Source organism: Heptranchias perlo, chromosome 2 (genome assembly GCF_035084215.1).
Source record: "Heptranchias perlo isolate sHepPer1 chromosome 2, sHepPer1.hap1, whole genome shotgun sequence".
NCBI classification, from domain to species: domain Eukaryota; kingdom Metazoa; phylum Chordata; class Chondrichthyes; order Hexanchiformes; family Hexanchidae; genus Heptranchias; species Heptranchias perlo.
Genome location: NC_090326.1, coordinates 144,497,867 through 144,525,703, shown reverse-complemented (window position 1 = coordinate 144,525,703; position 27,837 = coordinate 144,497,867). Strand labels below are relative to the sequence as shown.

Sequence of the window (27,837 nt, the reverse complement as noted above, 5' to 3'; positions counted from 1 at the left end):
TACATGTTCGTCGGAGACATTTTTGGCATGATTTTGTTTTGCATTAAAAGACATCTCGAATAAAATTTAAATGAAGCAGAGCAGACTAGAGAGGCGTGATGGAAAAAAGGCCCGCTAGATGCACTGTAATATTTATTAGTACCCAATTTCACAATTCGTGACCACTTTCAATAATTACTTTAAGCTTACATACGCCTTTATCAATTAAACTGTTCATGGAAAAATGGGCGTACTGTATCTACTTTTTTATCTGTACTACACACAATATGCTAACAATTTCTTACATATTGAAGTGTCTTTGTAAGCTAAAAAATTATTCAATATGAAAGGCTCACTGCGGTTCACATTGTGTTAACATTTCCTTTGTGTTGTAATTCTTGGTTGGCTGTCTCTCCTCTTACACCTCCTGCCAAAATTGGTGGCTATTTGTGTACTTTTTACTTTTGAATGTATTTGCTGAGTATTTCAGAACCAACCTAATACATGGTTGGTTTTAAATCATTCATCTTTTCACTGTAAACGACAACTTTAGAACCTATGCCTTACAGCATATAAGAAGTGCTGCATTGAAGTACAGAACTCCTTTCTCTCTGCAGAACTTATCCCAGCTGTAGAGAAAAATGATGTGTCATCTGCCCAGATATGCTAACAGAATAAAAGACCGGTGAAATTCTGAATAAAATGGCGATCCTTCAGTTACAGTTTACAGCACTGATCTATAGTGGGAATAGTTTGTTTTAAATATTGCTCTAATTAAAAACCAGCAAGTGACTCTTAAAGTTTCTTCTTTCCCTAGGATTCCAAACTGCCACCATCAATTCGGCAAACTTTGCTGGAACTATTTGGACAGATTGAGCGAGAATTTGAAAATTTGTACATTGAAAATTTGGAATGTAAGTATCACCTGTGTACAGGTACTTGAAGGACTACAGTCAAAAGACAATTTAGCCACTTGTTACATGGGAAATGAGGAATCTCAATGTGTTAGTCTTGATACAAACTTATAACTGTTGTTCTGTACTTATATGATGGGTAAAATTGTTATGTTTAATGTTCCAATGTGGATCATTGCAGGCAGTATAACTCTATACTGTAGAATTCAGCGGTTACGGTAGCTCCCACAGTTTCAAGATGCTGTAATATTCAAAAACTCATGAAGTGGTGTCTCCACAAAATATTCACTATAATTGCAGCCAAAACCATTATCAATTTAGTTTTTGAGAAGGTAGATTCAAGGAGGTAGTCTCATGGAAATTACAACACGGCAAAGGCTGTTTGGCACAACCAGTCCATGTTGATATTTGTCCTCCATGTGAGCCATGTGGGCTTACTCAGACGTTTAATAGATTTACCATTACATTTCAACTTTTATATTCTGGCCCTCTCGCCATAAAACCCAGTATTCCACTAGTCTTGTGCTAATTGATCTCCACACAAGCTGCAGCAAAACTGTAATGGAGTGAAGCCAACTTTTTTAAATTACAGAATTTTAATTTTTTTTAATGTTCCAATGTGAGAAGACCTGGCAAGAAAGTTAGCTCTCAAAGTTTTGTTGCTTCATTTTCCACTTTTTTTGTTATGCGGAGATTCAAGCTGGAGTGGAGTTCCACAGCTGGCAGCAGATCATGCAAGTGGGCCGCCTTCATGTTTGAGCCTAGAGATAAGTGTCAGCAAACATTTAACCGCGGTTAGCAACGTGGCCAAGTCTAATCCTATTTTCATCTGCTGTTCATACATGTGCACTTTCCAGCAGAGGCCAATGATAGCAATTACGAACAGAAACCTAGCCGATTTTGCTCCCCTTTCAAAAGCCCAGGACCCTGATGCTAATTGTAACCCCCACCCTCGACAACTGCTATCATGTTCAGGAGCTAACTTGACAGAGATTGAGGATTGAACCTGGGTGTTTCTGAACTGTCTGTATAGCTTGGTATCACACCAAACAGACTATCATTGTATGGTTATCAGTAATCTTAGTTCTATAAATTATAAGGCACTTATCCCTTAAGATATTCCCATTGCCTTTTTCAACTCATGAAATATAGTTGTGCACAATTCATTTTTCTGGCTTAACAGTACAGTTTTTTCATTTGTTACTACTTTAACTCAATATGAAAAAAGTAACTGAATTTTAAATACATTTCCTTAAGTTGCTTATTAATTTTTATTTGTTTCGGGTCCCTTATCTCAGTAAGTTCAAATGCACTCCATTTGCAATGTACATAACAAAACTATACTTTGTATAATTGGATCGCAATGATTGTGCAAGTTTTTTTCTCCTTACCTTGCAGTGCGAAGAGAAATTGAAACTTTGAATGATCGTCTCACAGCTGAAGGTCAAACAGTGGATGGGGGAGATTTAAGCAAAGGACAATTGAAGGCAAAAGGTTAAGAAAATGAAGCTTTTAGCTGTGTTTATATTAAGTATGGATATATTGGGAATCTAAATATATAAAGTGGTAGAATTTGCATTTACTGCATTTACAAGTCAATCTCCTTTTTAAACCACAATATGCTGGGCTACAGTTGGAATGTTGCATATAGTTTGACCAACCCATTCTAGAAAGAATATTGGAACCATGGAATAAGTGCCCTGTATATTCACTAGGGGGATACCAGCGGTGATAGGATATAATTATGATGAGAGAACAACTCTAATTTTTCAGTGTTTTTAAAGAATTTTAAAGGGGCCTCTAATAAAAGTGTTTGAAGTTCTGAGAGTTTGAAAGGGAACATAAATTTGGAATTAATAGTAGAAGTGTAAAGGGAGACATTAAAGGATTTTTTTCCCACAAAGGATTGTTAGAATATGGGTTGCATTACAACACATGGCTATTGAAGTTGAGTCAATCATGACATTTAAGAGGGAAAAAGTAAGATATTAAGGATGAAGGTAACAAAATGGGGAATGGGATTAAAATAGGTAGTGCCGATGTGAAGCTGACTTGATGGGCCAAATGGCAGCTGCTTGTGCTGAAATTTCCATGATACTATTCATTTGGCTGGATTTTATCAGTTAAATACTACTTGCATGTCTTTGAGCTTTTACTCTGACCTATATGTATCATTCATATATGGTATGTACATCAAACATGATTATAACATCTTAAAAGTTAATGTTTGAAAAGTGGAATTTAAATCTGTAAATGTATTGTTGTTTGGCTTTCCACTATACTTAAGGTTTACCTAATAGTTTATATTTCATTTGACCTGCTGTGTTTTATAGAATTGTTTGTACCATTTTGACTGAAACTAGGTGAAAAATAATATGGAGGGGCTTTTTAATTAATAGAGAAGGGTTAAGTTTGGTCTATTAATCACCAGTTCTCTTCCGTCATTTTATTTTTGTTTCCATACAACAGCAGCAACAAACTTGCATTTATATAGCACCTTTTAATGTAGAACAACATCCTGAGGCACTTCTCAGGAGAGAAACTAGCATGGTGTGGAGCTTAGAGGAGATGTTCAAAGCGTGGTCATATAGGTAAAGTTTGAGGAGGCACTTAAAGACGGGGAGAGAGATGGAGCGGTTTAAGGAGGTAGTTCTAGAAAGTAGAGTCAAGAAAGCTGATATCTGTGTCATTAATGATGGACTGAAGGGAGGAGGGGAATCAACAGAATGCCATAGTTGAAAGAATAAAGGGCTTGGGCCATATATAAGGATGGAGAAGGCCACAGACGTAGGATGGGGTGGGAATTATACACTTTTTTTAAACTGGTAGATTATATTTCATATCAGTAGTTAATGATGGCAGATGACACTATTCTTCAGTCTCAAGTGAAACAGGATTTTGTTGGACGAATGAGTTTATTGTAACATAAAATTTCTAACTGTTGTGCTCAGTTATGTGCCATACTTCAATTCAAAAAATTGCGCATTTTTGACATAAGGTTGCACTTATGATTTTCCCCAACTTTGCGAATTTCCCATATGCCAATTTCACGCTTTCTTTCAAGTTTTATTCATCCCAGCCCTAACAGTTGGCTTGTACATTTAAAAAAAATCTGTGTTGATTTGCTCGCAGTATCATTTGTACCAATTTTGGTCTCTGTAGGAAGGTGTTTAAAAGAAAACAAGGCACTGTACCCTTTGTTTCTTTTCATGAAACTCTGATAGGCATTTTAGGTTTGGTTAAGAATTGATTGAATGTCTGTTTTGCACACATCATTCAATGGTTGATAAAAGTTCTGTTCATGTTTGTGTAGCCAGCCACAGTACCAGCCAGTTATCTCAAAAACTGAAAACAACTTACAAGGCCTCTACTAGCAAGGTATGTTGTTGATATGTATGCAAGGTATGCAGCACAGTTTCTGCCGAAACTGAACATACATAAGCTAATATTCCACTATAACTTATTGCAAAATGATGGCAGCTCATTGTACTAATTTTAAATGGTCTACTTTTTATTCTGTTAATCTTTCAGTTTAAAAAAAACTTATTATTAAAAAAAATACACATTAACAAATGGTTGGAAAGAAAAATGTTAACTATGTTTGGTGATTTATTTTTTCATGTACTTTAAACTAAAAACATTTGTTTGATGAGATGACTTTAAATGAGTGTGTTGCAAATTGATGATCTGAAAATGGTATAGTCTTACACTCGTGTATTCCCAGCAATCAACAAACCTCAAGCCTTTTCTTCTGCTTATGATATAGCGGTCAAACTCTTTCCCACGCAAAGCAGTTGGAGCACGCAACTTCAACATGGGAAGTTGGGAGTTGTGGGGTGGAGACTCGTGGGTAATTTGTTTTCCAGTGAATCCATGTGCATGTTGCATCTAATTGGTAACAGTGATGGAATTGCTGCAGCCTAGTGGACTTCGACATGTGTTTTGGAAAATATAACATAAAAATGCATTTGGTGGTATGTAATACATTTTTAAAACAATGGTAACCTTGTGTATGTTTGATATGTGATTAACAGCAGAGAATGAACAGATATGTGTGTTTGAAGTTAATTTTGTTCTTTTTAACTGAGTGTAAAAACAGTAATAAAATATAAGCTTGCTAACAAGAAGTTGGTCATCAACTTTCATAAGGTGGTTTCTTTTACAGTTTGGGGACAGCAGGATGTTAAATGTGGGTCTCAATGACCTTTTATGGCTGCAGTGGGTGGGGGTAGAAAGTTCTGGAGGAAGAAACTCCTCTCCATTTCTTAAACTGCATCGTTCTGTTCCTAAGCTAGAAACGTTAGGGTATGCTCGTAAATCTCCGGTGGCATTGCCCATATTACGTGAAGAGCAGGACCTTGCTGAACGTTCCAGATAAGAATGAAAGGAGGAATGTTGGAGACAAATGTAGATAGGATATTAAAACTCAGTCACAAAGTTCAATAAGTAGTTCCAAAAATTGAGAACCATGCTTAATCATGACAGCATATTATTGACAGAGGAAGAAAGGGAATTCCCTTTATCAATAGGCTCTTATCCACCTTTGTTCTGATGAAGAGAGCTCTAGTTTCTTCAGTCTTTTCATAACTAAAGCCTCTCACCTCTGGCATTGCCTAAGTGAATCTCGTATATACCCTCCTCATGACATTGATATCCTTCCAAATGTAAGGTGCCCAAACTGGACAAAATATTCTACGTGGCCTAACCAATGATTTGTGTAGGCTCAGGAGTACCTCTTTGCTACATTTTTTAACAGCGTTATCAACTTGTCCTCCCCCTTTCACAGATATGTGTATTTGAAATTCTAAAAGGAGTAGGGGAACAGAGACACTTAAAGTTTTACCAATTAATGCATATATCTGTCTTCTCTTTTCTACCAAAATGTATCACCTCACATTTCATTTGATATCTATCTGCTCACTTTACTAACTTGTGTATGTCCTCCTTAGGTGGCTTACAATCCTCTTCACAGTTAACCACGCTTCTTATTTTTGTGTCATTATGTTATGTGCCTAGGACGATAAAAGGCCATTGGGCCCAAATGCACTCCTCAATTTGCTTTGCCCCACTGTTTTAAGGGGACAGTGGTGATGTGTTTTCATTACATCAAGCAATTGCTTTTATGAACAACAATAAGGCAGGTTTACATGTTGGTGGGGGCCCTTTTTAAGAGCAGGGCAAGTAGGCATTGAGTGAGATTTGGAGGGATCATGAGACCTGACGCTTCCTAGATCTTTGTCCACAAGGGATACAGGCTGGAACGTGAGCACAGTGTGTTCAACCTGTTTTTGTCATCTATGAACACTCAGCTATAAGGTTTGGTTGGAATTTATGGCATCTGTGTGAGCGATGGTACATTCAATGCAGAGGTTTGAACTGGTCCTTTCATTCTGCTGCAGGTAAAGGTCGCAGTTAATCCGCTTGCTTATTCTCCATGTCCTCCCCCATTCTTCTTTCACATCGAAATTACAGCGCAGAAACAGGCCATTTGGCCCAATTCATCTATGCCAGCGTTTATGTTCCATACCAGCCTCCTCCCTCCCTACTTCATCTAATCCGATCAAGATAGCCTTCTATTTCTTTCTCTCTCATGTGCTTATCTAGCTTCCCCTTAAATGCATCTATGCTATTTGCCTCAACTACTCCTTGTGGTAGCACATTCCATATTTTTACCACTCTTTGGGTAAAGAAGTTTCTCCTGAATTCCCTATTGGATTTATTAGTGACTATCTTACATTGATGACCTCTAGTTTGGACTCTTTTTTCCCCCCCCCCCCTCCAAAGTGGAAACATTTTCTCTACGTCTACCCTATCAAACCCTTTCATTATCTTAAAGACCTGTATCAAGTCATCCCCCAGCCTTCTCTTTTTGAGAGAAAAGAGTCCCAGCCTGTTTGTGGGTAGCACCATGCTAGCTCCCAATAGTTATACAGACACTCAATTATTATCTTTTGTTATCGTGGATATCGTAGAGTAGAAGTCCATTGTGCTTTGAGGAGTCAATAACTTTTTGTAGTGGGGAGAAAGATGGGGTCCTGGAGATAGTGTTGGATCTATAGGAACTTCATGTGGTCCTGTTGCTGATGTGGAACTTATTGGCAAGCTGCTGGAAGGACATAATCTGGCCCTTGTGGAGCAGCTTGCTTATTTTGGTAATGCCTCTTCCTGCCTTGCCCCTACTTTCAGTGAATGCCTGTGGGAGATTATTAAACGAACATCGCATTGACAGGACTGAGAGGCCGACAAACATTTTTCATGTGCTACAAGCTGCTCTTCGGGCCACCAATGCTATGGGGTGTTTTGAGATTCTTGCAGATCTATTTTGGGGTTTGTGTTTGTTGGCATACAAGGTGGCACTTAGCTTCATGCTTAGGCAGAGGTTTTGTGGGGAGAATGGGTCCCAAGCAATGATTTCCTGGTATTATGAGTTATAATGCTTGAAGCTAGGGAAACTTAACTCACCTTCCAAGTGTGGGGAGTTAAAGCTGCTGCATATAGAATCATAGAAGTTACAACATGGAAACAGGCCCTTCGGCCCAACATGTCCATGTCGCCCAGTTTATACCACTAAGCTAGTCCCAATTTCCTGCACTTGGCCCATATCCCTCTATACCCATCTTACCCATGTAACTGTCCAAATGCTTTTTAAAAGACAAAATTGTACCCGCCTCGACTACTGCCTCTGGCAGCTCGTTCCAGACACTCACCACCCTTTGAGTGAAAAAATTGCCCCTCTGGACCCTTTTGTATCTCTCCCCTCTCACCTTAAATCTATGCCCCCTCGTTATAGACTCCCCTACCTTTGGGAAAAGATTTTGACTATCTACCTTATCTATGCCCCTCATTATTTTATAGACTTCTATAAGATCACCCCTAAACCTCCTACTCTCCAGTATGATGCCTTAGTTAGCTCACTTTGAACTGCCATATGTAAGGCCTTAACTCTTACTTGCCAAAGGCATCAAGGAATGAGTCTGATATAGAGATGCATTAGCTAAAATAATTTTATTTAACCATATCTGCATTAATATGATTAGTACTGTCACAAGTTACAGTACAATGAAACTGATAATTAATATGTCAACAGAATCTAAATCATTGTAAGTACAGCAAAAATATATAGTATCTCAGCCATAGCTGGGTTTTGCTTAGTAACAGTATAACAGCGCTACATTGATTGTCCTCGATTGCAGCATAGACTAAGCAAAGCTTATAGTTCATACTCAATGCATTGTTGAGTAGGATTCCATTGTGTTGAGAGCATAATCATCCAACCTCTCCTTGAGTAGCAGGCTGCTATGACATCACTCTGTTACCTGGAATGCTCTGACTTCATCTCTTCTGCAGTCGTCTACTTTGCTTCCTAACTTTAGCTAATATTTCATAAGCACAAAAAGGGAGGACAAGAAGATACAGATGCTCCATCAACCCTGTTCCAACTTGACATGGTGCAGTCTAGATGCACCATCAACCCCAAATCTCCATAGTCATGCAAATTCCTGGGAGAGGCAAAGAAAAAATAAAAACAACCATAGGGCAATTTGGAGGAAAAAAAATTTGTAAATTCTTCTCCAACCTCGGAAGATGGTCAAGTGCTAGTACTGTATCTTTGTTGGTAGTTATACTGTGCCTTCTCTCTGTGCATAGGCAAGGGATATGCAAGCTTATTGGGCCACATTTCAATATTATGCTCCCTATACCGAGGTCCAAATCACCTCCCTCTCATTATCTCTATCTGTATGAGAACAAAAGTGGACCGTGCACTGATTCTTGGGGTTTCATTGCTTCCTATCTTTCTCTAATCCAGGCAGCACTCATTAACCTTAACACTTTGTTTCCTGTCTATCGACCAGCTTTCTATCTATCTGCTGCTCTGTTTATGTTTAAACTATACGCCTCAATTTTTATAATGAGCTTTCTGTGAGACACTTTATCGAACGCCTTCTGAAAATCCATATACACTACTTATACTGCATTCCGTTTATCCAATTGATCACTTCCTCAAAAAACTCCACTGAATTTATCAAACATGATTTACCTTTATACATCCGTGCTTTCTGTGCTTGATTATCTCATGCATTTCTAAGTGCATCTCTTTATTCTGCAGTACCTTTTGCTGCAGGGATGTCTTACCTAATTATTGGCTGCGGTTTTGATGGTTTTTGGATGTCTTGCTGTGTGTAGAAAAACCGAGGCAGCAAGATGAATTTCTGTTAAACAAATGGGGAAAACCAAAAAGGGGAGAGAAAAGAGTAAAATGTGTTTATTTTCTATTTTTTTTAAAAAGTTGTACATTGAGATAGATTACATGGTCATTGCAAGAATGGGCCTTATGGACTCCTGGTGATCCAATTTTGTTTTATTTTTATGGCTCCTATGTTTTCACTAAAAATGTTTGCCATCTACTTGACTCCTTTCTGCACTACATATTGTTACCACACAGTGGTAGTGTTCTATTTGTATTTTTCCTCGTTTCCTCCATACCATGTTAATTTACATTAATTGATGAAAGACATTCTTGATTTGACATCTGCCCAATTCCTGTTTCACATTATGTGTGGACTTCCATGTCTAATATTTCATGATATTTGCAACAGTAAATAAAAATGGCATTGTAGTCAGGATGTTCAAGATCTTCCAGTATTTGAATGATGCAGTTTTGTTTTCTTTACCCAACAAGATTTTTCTGTAATTGTGTGGTTTTAGTGAGTGTGATAAAGGAGGCACACTTAAAATATGAATACCAACAAGTTAAAGTACTAAGTATGCATTACTTTGTTCAAGAAACTCAGTGGTTAGAATATGGAACTTGTTACCACATGGGGTAGTTGAGGGGAATAGCCATAGATGCATTGAAGGGGATGCTAGATAAGTACTTGAGGGAGACAGGAATGGAAGGATATGTTGATAGGGTGAGATGAAGTAAGGTGGGAGGAGACTAGTGTGGAGCATAAACACTGGCCTGGACCTGTTGGGCTGAATAGCCTGTTTCTGTGCTGTAAAATCTATGCAAATCGCTGCTGTAAAGTTGACACCACTAACATGACTGTGCATGATTACCCAGAACAATGTTCCCTGTGACTTGTGCTACTGGTTTTATATTGCGATTGTAAAGACCATCACAAGCATCTGTGGATAATCTTATACCCTAGTGAAATCCCCTCAGCAGACTACAGTCGATGAATGGTATAGTATTCAAAGGACCAGTCGATTTACTTTTCAGCACACTAGGTTGTCCCTCACGTAAATTTATTTTCAAATTCACTGTATACTGCCTTCTGTACTACAGAACATATTTGAAATCAAAGTAATTTAACTTAGTATAATTGACATGTATATGTGTTCTTGCCTGAAATCACATCATATTTGAAATTTTTTTGACCAATTTGCAGCTTTTGGGGTATATTGAGTGACTTCTGCATCCATTGAGAAAGGATACAAATGTGCTGTCTTGTCTAGGTCTCTGGTTCCCTGTGTGTGATTTGAAATTTTTCATTTAATTTCTTCTGTTTATTTTCTCTCTTTACATTTTTGGAGTCGACTTCATTGTGATCCTTTCTACAAACTACAGTAACAACTTTGATTATTTTGAGTATTGTAACAGAAACAGGCACTTTCTCATTTTGAAACCAATTCTACTGCTGTTCTGAATGACTGGAGATGGTGGCACGGTAAACTTAAATGAGGAAACTGACTGGCACAGTGAATTTTAAAAAGTTGCCCTTTCATCTCCAGGACCTGAATTTGAATGTAGCCTGGATAGATCTCAGAGGATTCCCCTTTCTTCTGCTTTAAAAGGTCCCAAACTGCTTATAAATCAACAGTGCTTGCAGTCTTTCTTGAGATACCAGAGAAATAGCTGTTGGAAATGGAAATGTCACGTTGGTGCAGTAGTGGGCGTCCTTTTGAGGTTGTGGTTCAGATTGGAATAGTGTAGAAGGTACTTAATATTGCACTAGAACTTTCTATGCCTGACCTGGGAGTGCTTGACACTGACATAGGGAACCACAAAGTAGAAATTATTCTATTCCCTGGCATTGAGATCATCATGTGTAAAATTGTTCACTTTTTAAAAATTTGTTCTTGGGATATGGGTAACAAGGGACAGTCATTATTTATCACCGATCCCCAGAGTCAGCCACATAGTGTGGACCTGGAGTCACATGTAGGCCAGATCAGGTAGGGGGTGGAAGAGTCTTAGTGAGCCAGTTGGGTTTTTATGACAATCTGGCAACTCTCATTGTCATGTTCTGGTAACAGCCTACAAATTACCAGATATAGAACCATAGAAAAGATACAGCACAGAAGGGGGCCATTCGGCCCATGTTGTCCGCGCCGGCTCGAAGAACAACCAGGTGCCCTTTCTAATCCCACCTTCCAGCACCCAGTCTGGGACCCAACACTGAGCCCTGTGGCACACCACTGGAAACAGATTTCCATTCGCAAAGACATCCATCGACTTTTACCCTTTGTTTCTTGTTACTGAGCCAATTTTGGATCCAATTCGCCACATTTCTCTGAATCCCATGGGCTTTTACCTTTCTGACCAGTCTGCCATGTGGGACCTTGTCAAATGCCTTACTAAAATCCATGTAGACAACATCCACTGCACTACCCTCATCAATCCTCCTTGTCACTTCCTCAAAGAATTCAATCAGATTTGTAAGGCATGACCTTCCCTGAACAAATCCATGCTGACTATCCCTGATTAAACCATGCCTTTCCAAGTGACAGAATCAATACTGAGAGATAGGATAAACTAGTAGTTTGCCCACCATCGAGGTAAGTCTGACCGGCCTATAATTGTTCGGCCTTTCCCTCGTACTCATTTTAAACAATGCTACTACGTTTGCAGTCTTCCAGTCCTCTGGTACCTCCCCTGTATCTAGTGAGGATTGGAAAATGATCCTCAGAGCATCCGCTATTTCCTCCCTGGCTTCCTTCAATAGCCTAGGAAACAATCCATCCAGCCCTGGTGATTTATCAACTTTCAAGGATTCCTGTTCCTCTAGTACTTCCTCTCATTATGTTCACCTTATCCAATATTTCACACCTCTCCTCTTTAACTACCACATCCGGATCATCCCTTTCCTTTGTGAAAACAGGAGACAAAATATTCATTTAAAAACCTACCCACATCCTCTGCTTCTATACACAAGTTACCCTTATTGGCCCATGATAGGTCCCACCTTTTCCTTAGCTATCCTCTTGTTCTAAAATATCTTTGGGTTTTCTTTAATCTTACTTGCTAATATTTTTTCATGCCCTTTCTTTGCTTTCCTTATTTCCTTTTTTATGTCATCCCTGTACTTTCTATACTCCTCTAGGCTTTCTGCAGTATTTAGTTTTCTGTGACAGTCATAAGCTTTCTTTTTCTGCTTTATCTTGCCCTGTATACTTTTAGACAACCAGGGGGCTCTAAATTTGGCAGTGCCACCTTTTTTCTTTGAGGGTACATGTCTGCATTGTACCTGTAGAATTTCACTTTTTAGTGCCTCCCACTGGCATGCCACTGATTTCTCCTCAAGTAGTTGTGTCCAGACCACTTCTGCCAAATCACCTCTTAGTTTTGTAAAATTTGCCTTCCTCCAATTTAAAACGTTTACTCCTGATTTAACCTTGTCCTTTTCCATAATAATGCTAAAACTAACTGAATTGTGGTCACTATCCCCAATATGGTCACCCACTGTCACTTCACCCACTTGCCCATCTTCATTTCCCAGGACTAAATCTAGAATTGCATCCCCTCTTGTTGGGCTTGTCGTGTACTGGCTAAAAAAAATTCTCCTGGACACCAATCCAGAATTTTGCACCCTCTGTGCCCCTCACACTATTTGAATCTCAGTTGATGTTAGGGTAGTTGAAGTCCCCTACTATTATTGCCCTCTTATTTTTGCACTCAGAAATTTGCCTACATATTTGTTCTTCTATCTTCCTTTCGCTATTCGGCCTATAGTACACTCCCAGTAGTGTGACTGCCCCTTTTTTATTTCTTAGCTCAACCCATGTGGCCTCGACTGATGATCCATTTAGCATATCATCCCTTCTCACAACTGTAATTGATTCTTTAACCAATAATGCTACCCCCCCTCCTTTTTTATCATTCACTATATCCTGCCTGAAAACTCTATATTTATTGAATTCAGTTTCACAACTTGGTATGGTGGACTTGAACTCATGTCCTTTGGGTTTAGGCCTAATATTGCAACCACTGGGCACCATACTTATGCTCCCCGATAAACCTTGTATATTTGAAGTGCAAACCATGTTACTTGTTGACTTTACTCTCCTAGTAGATGGAGAGTTTTTTTCTAAGTGGCAGTCTTGGCACAGTGGTAGTACCCTTGCTTCTGGGTCAGAAAATCGTGGATTCAAGCTGAACTCCATAGACTTGAGCACATAATGTAAACTGACCTGGAGGGAGTGCTGCATTGTCAGAGGTGCAGTCTTTCAGATGAGATGTTAAACCAAAGCCCCAACTGCTGCTTCAGCTGGGTGTAAAAGATGCCATGACACTATTCGAAGAAGAGCAGGGGAGCTCCCCCAGTGTTCTGACCAACATTTATTCCCCAACCAGCATCACTTTTTAAAAAAAAACATTATTAGGTAATTTATCTCATTGCTGTTTGTGGGACTTTGCACTTAAATTGGCTGCTGTATTTCCCTACATTACAACAGTGGCTACAATTCAAAAGTACTTCTTTGGCTGTGAAGTGCTTTGGGATGTCCTGAAGTTATGTAAGGCACTATATAAATGCAAGTTTGTTCTTTCTTTGAATGTAAACATGGGGCCCATAATTCATTTTTGTGAGATCCCTTAATACAATATACTTTTACTGCACCCATGCCCATTTAAATTTATTCATCCAGTGATCATTATCTTCAAGGGTTTAACCTAATAGTTTCCACGTGTGAGCCATCAAAAATCAGGATGTAAAGAGTTTTTTTTTGATATCACTAGATGCTGTAAAATGGAGCCAGAGTTTGCTACCCAAGAATGACACTTTGCACTAAATAATATTTGAATACTGATACTGGATTGTGTGTTTTCTTTTAGCTAATTGCAATTTACTAATTTGTGTACAGGTCTTTGGAATGATTTGTTGATCCCTTCATATGTAATAATTGAACAGGTGATGTGCCATTTCCCTGCTTTGATTACCAATCCTAACCTTTTCTAATACCAAACTCATAAACTACCACATTTGTAGAAGATACATTGTTGAATTCTGATAATGAGGGCAAGCTTGGAATTCTGCCTAAGCTTCTTGAAGTCTTTTTTGTCAAAATTTTCATTGAATGCAATAATTACATGACTTGTAGCATCCACATTGTATTCTGCACATAAGCATAATTAATGGAAGCAGAGAGGAGCAGTTAATGGAAGCTTTTTCTGTTGCTATCCTGTAGGATATCCTGTGCCATCACCAGCAACTATAAAATGGACTCTCATATCAATATTTTATGACACTTTCCAATAACTTTTACATCAAAATTGTTTTGAAATTCTCATTTAAAATGCTGAAAAATGTTGATAAATATAACATACAAAAAAAACTATTGAAAAACATATTTATAAAAAATGAGTAAAGAAAAGCAAAAATCTCCAAAGAAAAAGAGATAAACATTGCATTATACATAGCAAAATAATTGTATTGCAACAATAACAAACTTGACCTAATTGGAAAGTAAAATCGGGCAGGGTATAACACAGGTGGCCAGAGCCTTCAGAATTCCATCTAAATAAATTGTTGGAGGAAGCTTGGACTTCAGCTGTCTAACAGCCAGAGAAGTCATTCAGATTTTATAATGGAATATGATGTGTTACCATTTTATTACCATCTTGATTCTCTCACTTCATTAAAGTGGGTACGCTTAGAGGCGCACACACTTCATATTCAATTCTGTAGTCAGCTCCAGGTTGACCACCTGCTGTAACACTGCGGCTGTGTTTTTGTGATTCTTGTGCATATGTTTGTACAGCATATAATACAGAACTAGGAGGGTGAAAAGCTGTAGTGCAGATGTATTCACATACAGTTTCTATGTATGCTCGGTGAAGATTTATTCTTAATAACCTCACTATAAGGCCACATATATCCTTTGGCATTTCTCTCAGATGGTCTTTTTATAGCTGTGGCTGTTGAATTGATTAATTTCAAATCCAGCTGCAGGGTTGTGAGTATGTCTTGAACATGTCAAAAGTTGTTAGAAAATTTTGCTCCCCTAAAGTAACTCTGTCACACTCCAGACTCTGACAAAGGTATTTTGCAGAACAGAATATATGGCAGGATAAATCTGTCTGCAACTATTTATCAAGTGGAGTGGGAACTTTCTCCAAGAAACAATGTGGGGCTACTAACCTGGCAAATGGTGCTTTTTGAATAACATTTGATTGTAACTTGAGATGGAGTTACATTTTGTGGCTCTTTTTTAAAAAATAAACATTTTATAACTTCGATAGATTAATGTCCTACTTTCAATTTTTTTTATTTTTAAAGATTGTTTCTAGTTTCAAGACAACAACTTCTAGAGCAGTCTGCCAGTTGGTGAAAGAATACATAGGACATAGGGATGGGATTTGGGACGTCAGTGTTACCCGATTACAGCCTGTGGTGCTGGGCACAGCATCAGCTGGTAAAATTTTACTTTATTTCAAACTCTGCTTTCTGACTTTTTTTTGTAGTGATTATTTCCACTATAATATCAGTTTTCATTAATTCTGTCACAACAGATGTGCACAGTATCATCCATTTCACCATTTGCATGTCTTATTTAACACTTTATTAAGATAAGTAAAATGCTTGTTGTATAAACAAATGCTCAGTGGATGATGTGGAATGCAGATTTTATTTTACTTATGAAGACTAGCTTTCTAATTTATCTATAAATTTATTAATCATGGAATCATCTTCGTATTTCTCAGTTCCTTATTAAGTGTGGGTGTTCACATTGTCATCAAGTAAGCTGGTTATGAAATTTATTGAAATGTGGAAACATATTTATTTTAAAGATGTATATTATATATTTGTGAATGGATGTTTGTGATGTATCTGACATTGTACAGTGGAAGTTTCCCCCAGAAGTTGCCCTCGTCCATTTTTAGTTACGTGGAAACTTTAGTCAAGTAAATTATTCAGCTCTTAAATTAACTACTCTGAATCTGTTGGAACTTTTTTTTTTGCACAGAGTATTTGTAAGCTTTGAATTATATACCCATGTTGTAGGTGCAACCTATCTTCTCCCCTGCCCCTCCAAAAAAACTTCCAGGCTTGCAAGTGCAACTGAATTTGTATATCACCCACTGTTGGGTGTTGACTATCACTCTGGACCAGAGGTGCCCCTCAGTGACCCAGTCGGAGGCTTTTGATCCCTATTCCCCAAACCATTTTTGGATGGTTCTGAAGAACTGTTTCCTGATTGTCCACTGCAGTCCATCCAGACACACATTTATGATTTTGAGCACTCAGCACATGCAGCTTCTGAAGTACGTACACAGATCCCACGAGCTAAAACTCAGACTCCTTAAATCTTTGTCCAGACAGATTTAGCTGAGATGACCCAAACTTCCACTGCAAGTATGTCTTGATCACTTGCCCATTTGTATCTGTTCAATTTGCCTGGAATATCTCAGGCCTGGAACTTCAGAGGTAATGAAAATCCCTTTGGTAGTGTTGCTCTCTGCTTTTTGGAGGTTCACCAGTTAAAAGCCATGAGCTTGGGATCTAGAGTGGCACAGCAAGTGATTATGTAATTGTGAATTCATACTCTGTTTTCCAATCGCATTGTTCAGCATCACTGGGAAATCTCGGAACACTGGCCAGTTACTTTTTGCATCACCGGGGCAGCTTTTAGTTGTCTTAGGCAAGATGCTGGCCTAGAATCAGAAGGGGGCTGCCCAGTCAGAGTGGCTGATAGCCATTTGTGCTTTGAGCTTTTGGGCCAAAGTGCTCTTCCACGAAAGGGATATTGGTGACCATGAAGTCTGGAAGGGGACTCTGTGATTATCAGTAGAGCAAACTAAACGGCAAATGATGTGGCCAATGATTTCCTTGCTTCAGCAGCTGAAATTATAAACAAACTGAAGGTAGAACCTGTTAGCCATTCATCCATTGAACAGCACCCTATTCAGGTAACTATAAAGGGAAGGAGACTTACTTGGCCAAAGTGGAGGGCTCTTAAAGTGATACTTGAACCCTAAGGGGCTGCTACAAAGGTAGATAATGATGTAGTGTATCACAGGTCTGGTGGACCATTAGTGAAATGAAGCCGGATCAATGAGTTTTAATTATCCACAACGGGGTGCAGTTGCACAAAGATGATCCTAAATAATTTTTCCTTTGGCTATAATCATCATCAGTATGATCAAAAGGGCTCCTTTGGCCAAGTGCTCCCCAACAGACCAGGGAGGACATTCTCTGAGTCAAGAGAGACCATTATATTGAGTTTGCATTTGACCAAACATTGCAGTAAGGACACATTTGCATGGAGTCTTCAGAATGGCTCCTAGATGATATACCTGGCAAAGGAAATTTGGAACCAAATCAGCCCCCTGTTGCAACCATAGTAATCCGATACCTGAAACTGTCAGGTTTGTAGTAGTTTATGACGCTGTTTATTGACCAGCAAGTTTGGAGGGATTGTTCAATCACTGGGGGCTACCGTTCCTCCCACTCAGCCCCAGATCATCCTGCAGGCCAACGAAGGATGAACCCTGATAAGCTGTGTGGTTTTAATTGGCTGAAACCCAGCAGTATCCTTGCGCATACTTCAATTTCCTAAGCCTTTGCTGTGCCAACCTATACCTAAACTCCCTGGACTTGGGTAAGTGGAATGTTTGGGAGAGTGTGCGCAGTCCATATTGAGAATGCTGACAGGTGGGTGTGGATTCCTCAGTAACTTGATTAGGAGACTCTTAACCATGGCAGTGGGGTTCCATGAGTACCAGGCACTCAGATGACAAAAGATGTAAAATGGCGTATGTCCTGAAAAAACAGACTTTCTTGGTTATAATTTTTTCCTTTGGTTAGTAGAATGTTGAGTATTTTGGAAAGAGGTGATAGTTTTCAACAATTACACTTGGTTTTCATCTGAGTTAAAATCAGGCTTTTTCTTTCCAGAACACAGCTGAAATGGTGAACCTGTTTTGCTTCGTTATGAATGAAATGTATATGTAAATAGATGGATCAATCTCTAATCTGGGATGTCCTACAGGAGGAAACATTGGTTATGTTCCCAATTAATTCTTGTCTAAGTCTGCTGCTTTTGGGACTTGACAGATTGGATGCAGGGAGGATGTTTCCCCTGGCTAGGGGGTCCACACTCTCAGGATACAGGGTAGGACATTTAGGACTGAGATGAGGAGCAATTTCTTCACTCAGAGGATGGTGAACCTGTGGAGTTCTCTACCACAGAAGGCTGTGGAGGCTAAGTCACTGAATATATTTAAGAAGGAGCGAGATAGATTTCTAGACACAAAAGGCATCAAGGGGTATGGGGAGAGAGCGGGAATATGGTATTGAGATAGGGGATCAGCCATGATCATATTGAATGGCAGAGCAGGCTTGAAGGGCTGGATGGCCTACTCCTCCTATTTTCTATGTTTTCTTTAAAGATCACAGTGCCATGTTGTGGAGCATTGAGATAGGTTCAAACTTCAGAGGCCATAGGTGGTGCTGTTTTGATTCGCCCTTTAATTCTAATGTGAATAAAAGAGAATGTTCCACTTTTAAAAAAAATTGGACAATCCTTTTAGTATTATACATGATTGTGTATTCATAAACACCTCTGTCCTGATGTGTTGCTGCATAAATGCCTTTGTCTGTGTTCCCAAACTCGTCTTGCTTTTATTCTGTCACTTATTAATTGCTTCACACACCATATGTCAGATTTTGTAGATTTGCATAATATGTTTAAAACCCTTACCTTTTATGTGCATATTTAGTCGATAAATGTGACGACGGCCTTTGTTCACATGGATGCTAGTACTGTAATCCTTTTTAGCTTGCCTTTTAAGAACAAAGGAATTGCTTAGGTGTATATATACTTAATAAAGGGCTATCATACAGGAGGAGACATTGCTTATGTTCCCACTTAGCTCTTGTCTAAGTCTGCTGCTTTTCTTTAAAGATCACAGTGCCATGTTGTGGAGTATTGAGACAGGAAAGTGCCTCTTGAAATACGTGGGTCATGCAGGATCAGGTGAGATCGTCTTTATATTAAATTTTGTAAAATCCTTTGTAGTAATTTGGTTTTATAATGTGAGTTATATGTGTAGATATAGCACTTTAGTATGTGATACATTGATCTTAAATGCTTTTGAGCCTAAAACTGAAGAGAACGGGGGTGAAATTGGTCTTGGGTGGTGGCACAAAATGTGCGATAGTGAATCGGCAGCCTGTTTTACATCCTGTTGGATTTTATTTTCCATCGACTGCAACAGAAAAGAAAATCGGGTGCAATGTAAAATTCGCTGCCAATTTACTATTGCCCATTTTGTGCTACTGCTGAGGACCAATTTCACCACCAATATCAAGGTTAACTTGAAAGAGTATTAATGCAGTTAAATGCTAAAAGTCAAGGTTGGGAATTAGATGCATGTTCATCAAACCAAACTGTGCTAGAAAGCCAACGTGCTGCGACATGGTAGCTCATGGCTTCAATGCCTATCGTCCCTCACATTGAGCTGATCTCAGCTATAAAGAGGTGATTAAGCATGTCCCCACAGAGGAAGTCAATAGGAGAGTCCTTTCGGAGCTGCTTTCACATATTTCCATGAAGTTGGGTTTAAACATTGGAAGTCTGGAAACAGGTTGCCCACTTGTTCTCAGTCACGTATAGTGCATTCTATGGGGAGGCCAATAAGGGATGGGAGTGGGAGAAAAATTCCCCAAAAAGGTGGAGTGTTCCCCCTTAAATAAAATGTTAACTTCTGCATATTAGGAGCTTTAGATACATTAATTGCCTTTTATTTCCTTTTTCTTCCTCTAGTGAATTCAATCAAGTTCCATCCTTCAGAACAGGTCGCTCTCACAGGTACAGTATACAGAATTGTGCTTCTAATGTTGCAGAATATGAAATTATTTTATAAAATTGGTAATCCTAAAAATAGATAACTGTATACTGCACTATTAACCTGCAGATTATTGAACATCTCAGTAATGTGTACACTATAGGAGTCTTAACTGTCAAATAAGTTGGATGTATTGAATGAGATGAATTTGGGCTTAAGATACTCTGCCTGCATTGGTACATTATAGGTATGAAGCCTACTTTCCTGTCCTTTTGTGTGTATAGTAAAGGTATGAAACTTTTACTATCTTGCATACTAGGTTCAGTGGTAAAGAGCTGGTCTTACTAAGGATACTATGTGAGACAGTAATGCTGAACATTTGTACAGCAAAAGCTGTGAATAACTTTTCAAGACTCTCTGACTTGGTGGGCTGCAGTGGTCATGTGTGTTTTCATAATCGCACAGCTGAGATTGGAAGAGGTGCTGAGTGAAGGTCGGGCACCCTTTGGAACCAAACTGGCAAACTTGGTTAAACATTCGCCTTTTATCTCAAATCCAGACCATATTGCTGGGCTGTGAGTTTCTTTCTGCTGTCTAGTGAGAAGGAGGAATTAAAGGAAATTAGTATTAGTAAAAAAAAAAGTGCTGGAGAAATTGATGGGACTGAAAGCCGATAAATCCCCAGGGCCTGATAATCTGCATCCCAGAGTACTAAAAGAGGTAGCCATGGAAATAGTGGATGCTTTGGTTGTCATCTTCCAAAATTCTATAGATTATGGAACAGTTCCTGCAGATTGGAGGGTGGTAAATGTAACCCCACTATTTAAAAAAGGAGGAGAGAGAAAACAGGGAACTACAAACCGGTTAGCCTAACATCAGTAGTAGGGAAAATGCTAGACTCTATTATAAAGGATGTGATATCAGGACACTTAGAAAATATCAACAGGATTAGACAAAGTCAACATGGATTTATGAAAGGGAAATCGTGTTTGACAAACCTAGTGGAGTTTTTTTGAGACTGTAACTGGTGGAAAAGATAAGGGAAAACCAGTGGATGTGGTGTATTTGGATTTTCAGAAGGCTTGATGAAGTCCCACATAAGAGGTTAGTGTGCAAAATTAAAGCACATGGGATTGGGAGTAATATACTGGCATGGATTGAAAATTGGTTAACAGACAGAAAACAGAAAGTAGGAATAAATGAGTCTTTTTCAGAGTGGCAGGCAGTGACTAGTAGGGCACTGCAGGGATCACTGCTTGGGCCCCAACTATTAACAGTATATATCAGTGATTTGAATGAGGGAACCAAATGTAATATTTCCAAATTTGCTGACACAAAACTAGGTGGGATTGTGAGTTGTGAGGAGAATGCAAAGAGGCTTCAAGGCGATTTAGACAAGTTGAGTGAATGGGCAAATACATGGCAGATGCAGTATAACATGGATAAATGTGAAGTTATCCACTTCGGAAGGAAAAACAGAAAGGCAGAGTATTATTTAAATGGTGATAGATTGGGAAATGTTAATGTACAAGGGGACCTGGGTGTCCTTGTACACCAGTCACTGAAAGCAAACATGCAGGTGCAGCAAGCAGTTACGAAGGCAAACAATATGTTGGCCTTCATTGCAAGAGGATTTAAGTACAGGAGCAAGGATGTCTTATTGCAGTTATACAGGGCCTTGGTGAGACCACATCTGGAGTATTGTGTGCCGTTTTGGTCTCCTCATCTAAGAAAGGATATACTCTTCATAGAGGGAATGCAGCGAAGGTTCACCAGACTAATCCCTGGGATGGCAGGACAGTCGTATGAGGAGAGATTGGGTTGACTAGGCCTGTATTCACTAGAGTTTAGAAGAATGAGAGGGGATCTCATTGAAACATACAAAATTCTGACAGGGCTAGACAGATTGGATGCAGGGAGGATGTTTCCCCTGGCTGGGGGGGGAGGCCTAGAACGAGGGGTCACAGTCTCAGGATACAGGGTAGGACATTTAGGACTGAGATGAGGAGTAATTTCTTCACTGAGGGTGGTGAATCTGTGGAATTCTCTATCACAGAAGGCTGTGGAGGCCAAGTCACTGAATATATTTAAGATGGAGCTAGGTAGATTTCTAGACACAAAAGGCATGAAGGGGTATGGGAAGAGAGCGGGAATATGGTATTGAGATTGAGGATCAGCCACAATCATATTGAATGGCAGAGCAGGCTAGAAGGGCCCACTGGCGTATCCCTGCTCCTATTTTCTATATTTCTATGTTAGGGTCTTACATGGCATGAGTATGGACAGTCAGTCCAGTTCCTAGAGGGTATGGGACAAAAGCACAAAATTGATGCTCTGCTGACAATCTCATTCAGAAGAATGACTGGTGTGGGAAATGCGAAGTGTCACATTGTTGCATTTGGAGTTGTTGTTCTGAGCAAATGGAGCATTTAGAGGCAGCTCTACTTTGCATCCAGCTCCAAAAAAAGGAGACATGACAAATAACGAAGAACAACCAGATTCAGAAGGGTTTACACTTTTTTTGGTAATTGGGTCAAAAGGTGACAGATGTAATTCACTGTGGATAGGTGTAAATTAGCACATAAGCAAGGAACCAATTGATGCATCATCTTTGTGTAGAAAATTTTTATTTTAAATTGGGGCATTCAGCAAAATGTAATGCAACGAAATAAAGTGCACTTAGAAGTGCATTGTACTGGCACTCCAATCACTTTGTTAGTTATTTCATGTTGACCATATATGGTGTCATGTGGTGCAGCAGTGCAAATTCTGCGCAAGTTGTCATCGGGGCCATATCAACTGATGACTCTTAATTTCCTCGATAGACTTTGGAAGCAAATGGCACTGCTGCTGATTGACAATGTAAGTGCATGCAGTGCTAAATTTAGTCTTTACTTCTGAAAGCCAACTATAATTGGAGCATTATTTTTCTCGTAGCTGCAATTTATTTTAAGAATAATAAACATTTTACTCATGCTAAAAATTTGCTTTCTTTAAAACTTTGAAGAAATCAGCAGAATTTGTTTGCTGCTTTTGAATTGCCATATGCACTTCCGTTTACACATTAAAATATTTTGAATCAGTGGAGCTGGAGATGTTGCATTGTATCCAAGTTATTCAGAGAGAAGTTGAAAGATTTAATAAGCATAGTATTGTGAAGGCTTTATTTTTTGTTACGTGAAATGACAATTTTACATTTGTTGTGGCTCGTTTAATATGACAAAAATTAAGGCAGGTACAAAAACAAGTGTAGATTGATTTTTTAGACTATTTCTGTTTGTACTTGAAGCATCTGGAGATCAGACGGCTCATATCTGGCGATACATAGTGCAACTGCCCACCCCACAGCCTGTAACAGACACAAATGTGAGTAACGATGTACTTGTATTATTTTGAAGTTAAAACAAGTCTAATTTAAAAGCCAGCACATTCCTTTATAATTCTGTCTTTTCTATTTTCTGTGAATCCAAACTATTGAATGTGATGAACACTACTACTGCTGCCTCCTCCTCTGAGATAACTCCCAGGGCCCTTTATTCAAAACAAATGCATTGTCATGAAATAATACTGGTTACTTTGTTTGGAATATATTGAGCAAGAAATGGATAATATGCAGTCAACACCTTGAAATGCATTAATTGTTTTGTTTCATAGTAATAGGTTGCAAAGATTATGACTTAAGGCATACAATCTCATTTATCTTAAAAAAAAATGTTTATTTCTGACCTTATAATACCAAACATGTTTGAGTTGCTGCTTATGTTCCTCTTGTTGTTTCAGCTGTAATGTTGAGAACAGACTTTCCTCACTAATTGGCTTGTCTCAACTTAGTAATGGCCCCTGTCATGTAAAATTTGGTATACAAATTTTTAAAAAAATGTTTAGGTGAAATCTAAGAAATGTTTTGGTAGGAAAATTGAAATAGTAACCTGGAAAATGGATTTAATTATGTATGTATATATTTTAACATTGACATCTGGCTGTGTGACATGCTTTGATTGCTGTTTTTTTTGCTGAGACTGCTTTCACTATGAAGACAACTACATTTTGAATGGATGGATGTTAGGCTAAAAATAAGAAATAAAAGGAACGTTTTAGACAGAATGGCAGGCTGTTCACTTTGTAGATGAATTTACAAAATTACTTTATTAATAAACAATTTGATGGAAAGAGCAAAAGGCAGGGGAAGAATTTTGAAAGTCCCTATCATTTAGTTCTAGGTGACAGGTTCCATTGGTTAGGTCATAATCTTAAACTGTTTTTTGAAGAGCACTCATGGATCTGAAGTGGATTGGTCTTATAAATCAAGGTTATTCCTAATTTCTTCAATCTCCACATAAAATTGGATATTACCTGTCCTCCACTGGGGAGGGGGACAGTGAAAAGAAGGGGATGTCAAGAGTGTGATGGAATACTCTCCACTTGCCTGGATGAGGGCAGCTCCAATAACACTCAAGAAGCTCGACACCATCCAGGACAAAGCAGCCCGCTTGATTGGCACCCCATCCACCATCCTAAACATTTACCCCCTTCACTACCGGCGCACCGTGGCTGCAGTGTGTACCATCTACAGGATGTACTGCAGCAACTTGCCAAGGCTTCTTCGACAGCACCTCCCAAACCCGCGACCTCTACCACCTAGAAGGACAAGAGCAGCAGGCACATGGGAACAACACCACCTGCACGTTCCCCTCCAAGTCACACACCATCCTGACTTGGAAATAAATCGCCGTTCCTTCATTGTTGCTGGGTCAAAATCCTGGAACTCCCTACCTGACAGCACTGTGGAAGAACCTTCACCCTACGGACTGCAGCGGTTCAAGAAGGCAGCTCATCACCACCTTCTGAAGGGCAATTAGGGATGGGCAATAAATGTTGGCCTTGCCAGCGACACCCAAATCCCATGAACGAATAAAAAAAAAAAATTCTTAAGGATATTTGCACATGTCACATGTTTTAAGATTGACTTTATAAATATTGTAATTTATGGGGACTACTTATTGCGATGGTCAGAAGAAATTTTGTGACCTGTGGCAATGAATTGTTCATTTGTATGGTGTCATAATATTGCAGGCAAGTTGCATGGGAGCTGCGACATTCTTGGAAAACTTAACTGTTTAACGAGCTATTAAACCTCAAGAATTCAGTTTTGCAGCGGTTGACCTGGGATGTAACAAAAATTAAAAATGAAATGGCAACATGAAAACGATGTGCTGCCTCAACAATATGATCAAATTATTTAAGAACATAAGAAATAGGAGCAGGAGTAGGCCAATTGGCCCCTCGAGCCTGCTCCGCCATTCAATAAGATCATGGCTGATCTGAATTTCTTGAGTACAAATGAACAACGCTGGAGTGGCAATAAATTAAATAGGAGAAAACAGTAATTGAAAAGTACATCCATTTTCCGTTCCACTCAGTGTATTCTTTACAGCTACTGTTATGAGTAAGCTTCAGAAACCAATGGGAAGAGCAACCCCTCTTTTGACATGATTACTCCTAGTTAAAATCAATATCTCTCTTTGGTGGTGTTGGTTACGAAAAAGAATTAGAAACGCAGGAACAGGAGTAGGTCATTCAGCCCCACAAGCCTGTTCTGCCGTTCAATTAGATCATAGCTGATCTGTATCTTAACTCCATCAACCCGCCTTAGTGCCATAACCCTTAATAGCCTTGTCTAATAAAAAAAAATCTATCTATCTATTGAATATTGGTACTACCCTGAGAAAGCACACCTGCACATTGTTGAAGGAATACTGTCATTTTACCGTCTGACTACAAATCCCACGAGGTATCCACACAGCAGTTACAGCATCTTTTACCAAAAGAAACCTTTGGAAGATATCTCCTTCGTCACGTGTGAAGGGATTCTGTCATATAGGGAGTTGAATGTGGTCCATGTGTGAATGATGTTAGTGGTCCTTTCAACATCAAAATTTCTTAATTCAAATTTTTTTTGAGCACTAAATTCCCACTTTGTTGTGTTATTTACATTGCTTAATTCAAATTGTTGGATAATCCAATTTTTTTAGTGCCAAAAAAATTGAATTATAAGGGGTAGATCATATTGTTTGTGATTCTCCCTATGGTTTATCTAAACTTCATATGATCTGTTGGGAATTGGTGGACTGACTACCCCAAGGTGGGTGAACCTTGCACTGTGTTCAAGAATCTGTCAACAAAAGTTCAGAAAAGTTAAATTTTTTTCTTGTTCCTTACCGAGCAGCAAGGAAATTAATCCTTTGGTTTGCTGCCACTGTTGTCTTATTCAACTAATTGCTTTAATGACTGGCCAGATACCTTCAGTGCTACTGCTAATATGGGTCCAGTATTCTAGCTGCTGGTTGTGCTCAATTCTCCTCTTTAATCTGTCATAGCAAATGTCTGGGGAGGAAGAAGTTGATTTCTCAGACAAAGATGAAGCAGATGGAGATGTGGAGGGTCCCAATGAAAGCCCAACAATCCGAATTCCATCAACTACACTCAAGAGTCACCAGGGTGTGGTCATAGCAGCTGACTGGCTTGTTGGAGGCAAGCAGGTGGTCACAGCATCCTGGGATAGAACTGCAAACCTTTATGATGTGGAAACATCAGAGCTAGTGCATTCTCTGACAGGTATGGGTGAGGTATAGGAGACTGCGATATGCCTCTGCGATCCTTCTAGTTAAGACATATATTTCTGCGCTAAAAATGCAAAACTAAGCTTTGAGATGTTAAAGAAACTGCTTGCCAGAATGATTCCTGATATGCAATGTCATTTTCTTTTGTCACTAGTCAACGCTAGTAATTTGTAACGGCTGTATAGTAGAACATTTATAAAATGCACCCGAGCGTATAGAGAAAAGTTGCTGCATGAATTGTTCACATCACTGGAAGAGTACATTAAGTTTAATATTTTATATGCATGGTACAGTGTTAAATTTTTGAGACAGTGGTCTTGCATATCAGACTTAAAATGTTTCAGTGCCATCTAGGGGCTGTAGTGTTATGCACCTGGCTGGCACAGTAACTGATGGGAGACGGAAAAATGGACTATTCTATTGAGCACTTGTTTTCTGTGTCTAAATGTTCTTCTCCCTATGTATCTTTCTCTGATATTTTTTCTTCCTTCTCCCCACCTCAAAATGCATGTCTTGTGCAGGAGAAAGCAGAACTGGCTGCATTACAGGACTTGCCCACCTCTATTTCTGTTTGCCTTGCTATTGGTTAAGAGCCAAACACCCATTCTGCGCATCCTAGCTCACATTGAGCATGTTTATCAATGTCTGACAGTCACTGCGAGACACCCACCCCCCCCCCCTCCACCACCACCACCACCTTCCATTTTGTCGTGCTTTGTAACTGCTGGTCAGAGGTAGACTGAGAGCTGACATTTTGTGCAGAATCCCCTGCACCCTGTGACCCCCATAAGCAGGGAGTCCACAGTTCCCATTCATTACATCAGCACAGAAGTCCATGCCATCTGTTGAGGGGGAATTCTGGGCAAAGTGTGTGCGTTCAGGCAGTCTGTGGGTAGCAGTTGTAAAACATGAATCACAACAACAAGGACGTGACTGGGTGAATCTGTTAGGTATATAGATATTGCTTTTGTAACGTTTAGAAATATAGTTTCATAGTTTCATGATATGATGTAGCACAGAAGGAGGCCATTCGGCCCATCGTGCCTGTGCCGGATCTTTGAAAGAGCTATCCAGTTAGTCCCACTCCCCTGCTCTTTCCCCATAGCCCTGTAAATTTTTTTCCCTTCAAGTATTTATCCAATTCCCTTTTGAAAGTTATTTTTAAATCTGCTTCCACCACCCTTTCAGGCAGTCCATTCCAGAACATTACAACTCGCTGCGTAAAAAAAAATGTTTCCTCCTGCAGCCTCTGGTTCTTTTGCCAGTCACCTTCAACCTGTGTCCTCTGTTTCCGACCCTTCTGCCACTGGAA

At 39.2% G+C, this 27,837-nt stretch overlaps 1 protein-coding gene across 4 annotated transcripts in view; it reads left to right on the top strand.

Annotated features, from left to right (window-relative positions):
• wdr37 (WD repeat domain 37) overlaps positions 1-27,837 on the top strand; it is a 129,293-nt gene that overhangs the window by 45,499 nt on the left and 55,957 nt on the right. For 2 of the 4 annotated variants that reach the window (XM_068007799.1, XM_068007790.1), the window contains 9 exons: positions 797-893; positions 2,292-2,387; positions 4,207-4,271; positions 4,660-4,743; positions 15,395-15,530; positions 19,023-19,094; positions 19,884-19,928; positions 23,195-23,271; positions 26,283-26,520. In XM_068007799.1, the coding sequence (XP_067863900.1) occupies positions 797-893; positions 2,292-2,387; positions 4,207-4,271; positions 4,660-4,743; positions 15,395-15,530; positions 19,023-19,094; positions 19,884-19,928; positions 23,195-23,271; positions 26,283-26,520 (910 nt within the window). The remainder of the gene's footprint in view (positions 1-796; positions 894-2,291; positions 2,388-4,206; positions 4,272-4,659; positions 4,744-15,394; positions 15,531-19,022; positions 19,095-19,883; positions 19,929-23,194; positions 23,272-26,282; positions 26,521-27,837) is intronic. The other 2 variants (XM_068007806.1, XM_068007811.1) reach the window with 1 other exon arrangement.